The sequence below is a fragment of the Balearica regulorum genome, chromosome 3, assembly GCF_011004875.1.
Source record: "Balearica regulorum gibbericeps isolate bBalReg1 chromosome 3, bBalReg1.pri, whole genome shotgun sequence".
In the NCBI taxonomy this organism is placed as follows: domain Eukaryota; kingdom Metazoa; phylum Chordata; class Aves; order Gruiformes; family Gruidae; genus Balearica; species Balearica regulorum.
This window is the reverse complement of record NC_046186.1, coordinates 59,061,678-59,070,906: the sequence shown is the minus strand read 5'-3', so window position 1 is coordinate 59,070,906 and position 9,229 is coordinate 59,061,678. Positions and strand designations below refer to the sequence as shown.

The following is a 9,229-nucleotide window of genomic DNA, read 5'->3' as shown; positions in this document are numbered from 1 at the left end:
CTGAAAGCACCTTCAGCACTTCAATGAATGTTGTACATCAGTTTGAAATGACAGCAAGTGAGTTTTTACACAGCATTTTCTTGTTTCCAAGTTTGTCAAATTTCAAATATGATTTTCACTGGTTTGCCCCCATTTTTATGCTCTTATTTACAACTCACACTTAAGAAGACTTCAGAATAGCTTGACGAGCTATTACCAATTTAATCACATTGAAAATGCTGTCCTTAGTCAAAACACAAACTATTTTTAAATTCTATGTTTAACAGCATTGTATGTGTACTGTTTCATTCTTTCAGAAGGGGCAGTAAGTACTTCAGCATAAGTGTCATTCTCTGGGTTCGCATTAGGTTGGGAGTTTATGTAAAACAATTGGGCAAAAGAGTACAAATAAAGCTTTGTCTTTCCTAAACTTTGTAGTCAAAAAAGCAGCTTTTCTCAGGATTGCTAATACTGGATCAAACAACAACGGAGCCATGGGCAGTGGCTAAGCAACTTCCCTTTGCTTCTCCAGGCTCTTGGAGAGCAAGAGCTGCCGAGTTGACTCTCCAAGAGTACTTTATTGATCCTTGCTCGTTGGAAAGTTCTACAGATGATTTTGGAAGTTTTAAAATGATGCTGTAATGCTGCTGTAGAAGAGGGTGACATAGTTAATGGCGTCTGCCCACTGCCTCTTCCAGGGGCCAGCCAGTAATTCTGAAACATATTCAAAGCATTAGGATAGGCTCTTCAGAAAGTATTTCTTTACCTAATTAAAAAAATTATCTGCTGAGTCCAAGAACGCTTGTCAATACAGAAGGAAAATGGAACGCAGTTCTATGCTGAAGAACACTAATGAGATACTGAGCATTCATCTCAATAATTAATGTGGCTCTGTTTAATGCTTTGTTGTTTGAGCTGCTGCTGTCGGAGACAAGTTGAATTCCCCATCTTGCTCATCAGCAGAAGTTTGGAAGCTAGATTACATCCTGATTCTTACCTTACCAGTCTTACTGTCATTAGTGGGACCCTTCTCAAATGCAAGCTGTAGAAGTTGAGCTTTGTGCTTCTGCGTACGTTTGACAATGTACTGGGTCTGGCTGGGATGGAGATCATTTTCTTCAGAGCAGCCCATGAGGTGCCACATTGGGGTTTGTGACTAAAGCGGTGGCAGCAGGACAGCAGCGTTCTGGCGGTTGCTGAGTGGCGCTTGCACAGCATCCAGGCTGCTCTTTTCCCTGCTCTGCCCCTCCCGTGGGCAAAGGACTGGGAAGGGACACAACCCACGCACCGGATACAAACTGATCTGCAGGGGTATTCCATGCCATATAACATCATGCTCAGCAATAAAAGCTGAGGAGAGGCGGTTCTGGGGTTTTTTCTGGGGTGGGGACAGCCATTGCTGCCGGCCTGCTTGTGGGAGGCCATGAGTAGTTACCTTTGCATCACATACCTTAGGTTTTTTTCTTTCTCTTTCCTTCATTTATTAAACCGTCTTTACCTCGACCTGTGAGTTTTCTCACTTTTGCTCTTCCCATTCTCTCTCCCATCCCACTGGGGTCAGGGGTGAAGAGCAAGCAAAGGGCAATCCAGGGTCAACCCCCCCAGTCCACTATTCCATTGCACTGGAAGATCATTCCAAGATCAGCATTTATTCTGTTTATTAGTCCTTTTTGACAACAGTTCATGTTGATACTTTAAATATTACATGTCACAGTTAAGTACAGTTACATAAATTAATTACAAATCAGAACACATACACAGTAGTAACTCTTGAAAGATCTTAATGTTCAGGTATTTCACAAAGCTAGGAGCCAGCTCAAACCTCCTAATCTATTGCACAGAGGCAAAGTTCAGTGGCTTTAATTCACACTTTTCCTACCTAATGTTACAAATTAAACCCCTAAAGGGCTGCAAATGACATGTGAGCGCCCACTAAAAACAATTACAAGACATTATGAACGAGATTTTACTGAAGAGCGAGGTGTGAACTCTTCCGGGTAGAAAATGTTCTTCAGAAGGGTGTGAACTTTCTGAAGTATTACGTATAGTTTACTGTAAGAATACTACAATACATCGTACCACTAAGGCAACAGGTGCTGGATCAGTGGAAAACACTGAGAAGATTACCTTTGGGGAAGCTTGCAAGTGCAACAGATCATCATCACCTCAGCTGCATGTGTATGCATCAGCCGAGGACGCTCGATTGGTGAGGCACCAAGAGAGAGGCTCTGTGAACCAAGAAAATCCACTCCATGTTTTCTGGAGCCTGAACTTTCCCAACAGTCTGCCTTAATATGGTATTGACAAACAGAGTGCTGGCAGTACTGCTTAGAGGCATACAGCAACGGTTCATACAGCAACCCGACACGTTCCAGTTTTGGGCTGAGTCCCCAAATTCAAATCACATTGCTGTTACGCAAGCCTGCCACAGACTCACTGCACTAAGGACCCATTTCTCTTATGACTTCATTTAGAAATCAAACTTAGCCAAGGCATTAGTAATCTCCAAGGGACTGCCAGTGAGAACACTATCAGAACCATCTAAAATTTTGGATTTTTTTTTCCTACTGTCATGCAGAAGAGCGGTATATTATATCAATTCCTCTGAACTCTCACATCATTTTTTGTAAACATACAATAACTAACTTAAAATGTTGTGCACGTAAGAGGGAAACAAGTCCAACATACAACCACTTATGCATACATTTAAACTATATTCTATGTTATATAGCATTATCACATCTTGGGCACCTATTGTATTAACATTTAAAAGACAGGTAATATATTAAAGTGGTTTAGCACCACAAAGTTAGTAGTGTACTTTCAGCAATGTGCCTACCAATAACTACGCATAACTAACATATACAAATACAGATGGAAACGTAAAAACGTTTTAAATGTTGCTTGCAATCCCAGAACAATGCAGCTTTAAAATAGAAGCTTGATTCCACAACAAATATTCCCTTTGGTACCATGTACGTGCCGTTAGTAGCAGCTTGTTGCCTTAGTTGCAATACATTCTGCTGCTATACCCTGCCTTTAAACTAGGAAAGGTCTCTGCATGTGTGCATATGCGTGTGTAGGTATTATGCATGTACATATATAGACACAAATATAAAATTGTAATTAAGATACAAGGCCTTATTGTCAGAGAAGTATACAGACTGAAGTATCCGAATGGGAGAATTAGGTTGGCAGGTACAAATTATGTGTGTATCTCCTCATAAGGAATGAAAGCTTTTTTTTTTTTTTTGTCCTGGTATATTATTGGCAACATCAAACTGTGCAACCCTATATCAGAGTTCAAAGACAAAGAACAAACTGGCTAGCGACACAAGGCTAAGAGCACTTTCAACTGGCAGCATTTTCAGTTTGCAGTCGCTCAATCAGTTGTTCAGCCTATGAAAGAGAGAAAGCAATGCATTAACTACACCATGGACCTTCAGTTTACTGAAAATCGCACTTTAAAATGTAAGTTACACTGACAGAGCATTTACTTTTCATTTTTACAGACAAAGCATACAACAGAAGCAGAAATCAACGATTTCTTTAAACAGCAGACATCTTTTCACATCAAACTCCCATTAGGTGATCAGAAGACAAACCAGAACCTAGGAAGGTCAGAGGTTTGAGCAAATAAATAGCAGATAAAGCAGCGTGGTTTCAAAGACCTCAGAAGACAACAGTGGTCAGAACAACCAAGCTGTGAGATCTGGAGTTCTTTGGGAGATGCTCCAAAACAGCGCGTTGTGGCCTCTCATCACCCAACAAGCTGCACACCAGCCATGTGTGCTGCTGAGGGATGGAGTGCGTTCAAGTATGTGGTTCATGCCACGAGATACACATCCATTCTTTGGTTATGTCACTATGCTCACACACACTTTTCTCATCATATGGCTATTTGCGCATCTATCGCATAGCTGGGACAGCTGTATTTTGTGTATCTAACAGCACCAGCCCACAGAGCCCTCAGAAAGGCTCAGGGCAGAAGGAAGCCTGCCAGCGATATTCCAGCAGGCCAAACCGGGCACATGGAAGCTGACAAGGGCACTTCTGAAACAAATCAGTTCACTGTCAGCCTTTTGGTTTTTTGCCAGTCCCACTGAATTAATCTTTTAATTTGAATTAGCGCTTGAGGTTTTACTGAGATCTCCAAAGGAACCATGTTGAAAGGTAAAAAGCTTAAGTTTGGCATACTTTAAATACATGCAGTAAAAATGCAGTCAGCTACTTAGGGTAGGAACAACTTAACAGGACTTTTGCTTTTGAAGTTTATTTGCAAATAAAGCTAGATAACTTCCTTTTCAGTTGCTCCATGCTTTATCTGAATCTTGTTTTGCACTCCTAAACAAGAATCACATTCAAGCCATTATAATTTAAAAAAGAAACAAAACCAAAACCAACTCAAGAACATTTTCCAACTTGACAACAGGGCAAAATATCTTTTGAAGTGCATCCATACTGGAGAGCCAAACGTGGTACAGATCTCCCTGAGCTAATCCAAGACAGCAAGTAGTAAAACTACACAGCCATATTTATTTGAGGGCCAAATATCTGTGTGCTGCTCTGCAATACAGCAGAGACACATTTGCTTTTTTTAAGCTAGGTGAGAACTCCAGCAACGTACCACTGTGAAGCAGCTGAGTTTTTTCTCTTTAAGTAAGAGGCTGTCTATATTCTTTAGATGAGACAGACCTTTTTCAGCATCTTTGTTTTGGGGCTGCACAGTGACACCAGGATGCTGTGGCTACACTGCAAGGATCAGTTCTCTGCTGTGTCAAAGCAGTGAGAGTAAGCTTTAGTCCTCGAGAGAGAGAGATCTTCAAACAGTGATTTAGTCAGTGCCAGTTCAGTCTCATTGCTTATCTCTACTGACACAAATCAGTACAAACAATGTTTTTATAAAGCAGACACTTGTTCTAGTCTAAAGGTGACGAGAAAAAACATGTGAACTGATAAAAGCAATGATTAGGCAGACGTGTTTTTCACCTAAATTGGATGAACCAGGGTATGTACAATACAGTCCATCACATTTGAATACATCCTTTTAAATTAAGGAACAAACACTTACAAAGTGTCCTCAGCAGCGTATCACATTAACATAAGCTACACATTAGGTCCAGAACTACTGTTTTGTTTGCTGTTAATGTTATTGGCACTCCATTTCCCTTTAGAAGCATAAACATTGAAGTTTTTACCATTATATTTTCTCTGGTCTAGTGGAAGGTGTCCCTGCCCATGGCAGGGGGGTTGGAACTAGATGGTCGTAAGATCCCTTCCAACCCAAACCATTCTATCATTCTATACAATAGTTAATGCAAAATACACATAATTAATAATTACAGCCATGATAAAAATAATTGCTCAAAGAATTTTTGGACATAATTAAAACGTTAGAAAGACATCACATTTTCAGCTTGCAATTGAAAACCTACCAAAAAGCTCACGTACATTACACTTACCGTGATAAACCAGTAGGAATTGATTCTGTACACGAGTCTGGATAAGAATCCTAGCTGACTGGCTGGGGCCAGGACATGAAGATGCAAGTGGGATATTGAGCAGAATGGAGGCCAGTGAAAACCCATTCTTCAGAAAAGGAAAATGAGTAAAAAAAATAATGGTGATGTTAGTTCAGGAAGAAGTGGAACATCACAAGTTATTTAACATGATCAACTGAATTAACAGCTCAACTCATCGCATTTTCCATGTACATAAAGGCAGGAACAAAAATATGCCCTTTCACTTCCATTATGCTCTCAGGGAACGTTTCCAAAATCCCATTAACCTCCTCCTTCACATCTCTGTATTTAATATACATTTTGTTAAAAAGGAGGGTTTAAAAACTAAAACATATCTTAAATGTATCATACCTAATTTTCAGCTGGAAACCTAACTGTTACTAGATGAATGTAGTTTGTACCTATTTTAATCATGAAGGGCCAGCTCCCTATACTGTACACTACCTTAATTATGTTACCATTTACTTTGGCTGTCAAAGGCACTGGCTTAAACTAAAGGTTGCAGCGCTAAAACCAAATGAATGCAGGTATGACTGAAATACAATGCAGTGCCCTGCTTGTACAGGACAAAGTTTATCCCTCTTCTGGAATGTGGGATTTAGAGAATATTTTCAGTACGTAATTAAAGAGTAGCTTTTTAGATAAGTTGTTTGAAGTGCCCTCTCTATCCCAAGATGTGGTCAAGAAAGAATCTCACAGTTGGAATACAACCTGCTCTGGAAGTTCATCAGAAAAAAACCGCTTATATTCAATGCCAGGACACTCTACTTGAGAAGTCATGTGATAAGTGAATGCAGATCTGATTTCTTCAATATTGCAGTTGTTGTCACCATCTCTAAAATAGCTTTCTGAAAAGTAAAAAACATACTCAAATGCAGAAGGTTTCCATTACATACCTTATATCATTCAAGTCACTAAAATTATTTCTCTGGAGGACGGCTTTTCCAACTTCCATCATCTTCTTCACTATTAAACACAAATAAATGTTTAAGTAATATTTTTACACATTATATGTCATCACGTCATTTAAAAATGTACTCTTCAGAATATTAGCTTCAACAAACTGATTACACTGGGATCACAAACATGAGCTTTTCAAAATAGAAATACTGCAACTACTCGTAATCAAACAAAAATTGTCAAGACAGTGTTGTGCAATGATTGACATGAACATTGGCACTGTTACCAATTTCCACATTAATGATGCTTTTAAGTGTTCTTATTCTAAGACCCTTGGCCAAAGCCATACCTTTATTAAGAAACCAGCAAATACTGACTGGTCAGAATGATGACGTTTACACTAATTCCAGTGTTCTATCTATCTCCACACAGCTACAGGACTTTGATCTCTAGGTCCTGTGCAGCCTGGCATAAGTTAGGAAGTTTCAGAGATGGTACACAAATTTAAAATAAAACTGTCAGTCCTATTTATTACTAGGACAAAGTTTTGTTACAGTATCACTGAGAAAAGAAACAACCCTAATACAAAAACTCAAGGCAAAAGTCTAAGGAATTGTCTTGAAGCCAAACACATACAGAAGTATTTTCTGGAGAAAACTACCCTACATTTAGAAGAGAAATACAGTGATGCAAGATTTACAATATGCAACTATAACTCCTTTCTTGCATCACCAGTAAATTTACCTAAGGTGGAATCTCTTCATGCATGTATGGCTGTCGTTTCTTCTGTTACTCAACACACTTAGCTAGGCATTTCTTGTGAAACAAATGCCAGGACAATGTTTCTTAATTAAAAAAAAAAAAGTCTATCAACAATAAATCATAGCATCAATATTTTAGCATTTTATCTTTTCAACAATTATTGAACCTTATTGGAACACTATTTCCCTCTTTCTTTTCTCATTTCCTTTTTTCCTGAAAAATAATGTAGCACCTATTTTAAAATACAAATTTTATAAAATTCTTCTGTAATTTTTCATGTAATTTAAAATTGCATATATATCTAAGAAAACACAATAAAGCAGCACATAAATGCTTTAAAAATAAAGATGCAGTTCCAACGAAGTGCTGAGGTATCTATACTCCATACAAACAAAAGAGATTTCATGCACTAGTGCAATGTTTTTCTAGAACTGCACAAAAAACCCGTGCTATTCTAGAATAGCACATGGAAGTTCCCAGGAAGAGTAAATCCCTATCTACTGTCACTCACACCACCTATTTCCATGTTTACATCCTCAATTAAATGGTGCTCAAAGGTGTAATTTACTTGACGACACAGTATTTAAGGCTGTACGAAATTATTTTCCTTTAGGTTAAACACACAGTAACAGCCTTACCTACAGGTATGTGTTCTGCCTTCAGTGTTTTGCAGTTTCCCATGTGCTCCACCGGCACCACCAGATAGTGGTGGGGGGCACCAGGTTTGATATCTCTAAAGCAAACAAGGTCGTCATACTAAAAAAGAATGCAAACATATTAAATCGATTAGGACGAGGATATTGGCAAAGAGGAGGTAACAAAGTCCATCTTCCCCGTGTCAATGTGATACCTAATGTTATATTTGAAGTAACTAGCAAAAATCTTAAGATTTTTGGAGCCAGCCTACAGAAAGGCTTGTTAAGCACGTTTGTGTCCTCAGCTGACCTTTGCAGTCAGGATTCCGTCTGCTTTAAGGTTTCTAGCTCTTGCGCCAACATTTAAGGATAGCAAGATCAGTGTTTCACTCCTATCTCCAGAAAACAGTGGAGGACCCTGAAGACTCCCCCGACGCGCCCTCAGCCCTTGAGCCCTGCCCTCTCCGCAGGCCCCGGTGCCCGCACAGGAGCTCTCACACCGGCATGGCGACGGCCAGGACGTGCCTCCTCCTTCAAAACCGGCAACCCACAACCGCCACCCGCCCAGGCCAACAAAAGCCAGCGGCTGCCAGCGGGGAGCTGACCGGACCCGCACCTGCGGGAGAGGACGAGGGTGGCGAAGGGCGGAAGCGGCCGCGGGAGCTCCGCGGCGGGACACCTGGGGAGGCCTTCACCCACCTGGCAGGGCAGCAGCGCCGTGCCCGGCTCCTCCCGGCGGGCGATCCTGCAGAACACACACTTGCCGTCATAGCTGCCGCCGTTACCGGCTTCTCTCCCCCCAGCAGCGGCGGCAGCGGCCTCCTCCCCCGCCATGGCCCCGGCCCTCCCCCGGCAGACACCGCCCGGCCGCCGGGACCGCGCACGCCCCCTACCGGCGCCTGGTGCTGGCCGCGAGCACCAATGGCGGACGCCGGGCCGGGGACCACTCACAGGCGCTCGCGGCAGCGCCCCGCCCGCCTCCTATGCCGCCAGGGGGCGCGCGCGGGCTGCGGGAGGGCCCCGCCCCCGCGCCTCGGCAAGGGCCGGCGCTCCCCGTCACTCCGACGTAAACCCGGTTATTTAACGGCGCCTTACGCAGCTCGAGCAGGGCCCTGCGTACACTTAGCGGCACCCCAGACACGGGCAGAATATGAAATTCCCTTGGGGCTGCGAAGGAAACCTCTAAGCCGCACGCTGAATTACACCCCTGGCGTCAGTAAGAATACATCGAGTCTGTCACCCTAAGTTTTCACTAAAAAAGGTACAATCTGGCAATAAAATTAAGTGAATGCACTCCGAGGTCATTCAAATCATAGAAACACAGAATGGTTTGGGTTGGAAGGGACCTGAAAGACGATCTAGTCCCAACCCCCCTGCCATGGGCAGGGACACCCTCCACTAGACCACGTTGCCCAAAGCCCCATCCAACCT

The 9,229-nt window shown here is 42.1% G+C and overlaps 1 protein-coding gene across 1 annotated transcript; it reads right to left on the bottom strand.

The window, feature by feature from the left end:
• Positions 1-1,622: 1,622 nt before the first annotated feature.
• On the bottom strand, positions 1,623-8,685 carry HINT3 (histidine triad nucleotide binding protein 3). Its single transcript, XM_075748028.1, has 5 exons — positions 8,498-8,685; positions 7,802-7,919; positions 6,398-6,467; positions 5,442-5,568; positions 1,623-3,378 (listed from the first exon to the last, which is right to left on the bottom strand). The coding sequence occupies exons 1-5, from the start codon at positions 8,630-8,632 to the stop codon at positions 3,331-3,333; spliced, it is 498 nt and encodes a 165-aa protein (XP_075604143.1). The 5' UTR covers positions 8,633-8,685; the 3' UTR covers positions 1,623-3,330.
• Positions 8,686-9,229: the final 544 nt, after the last annotated feature.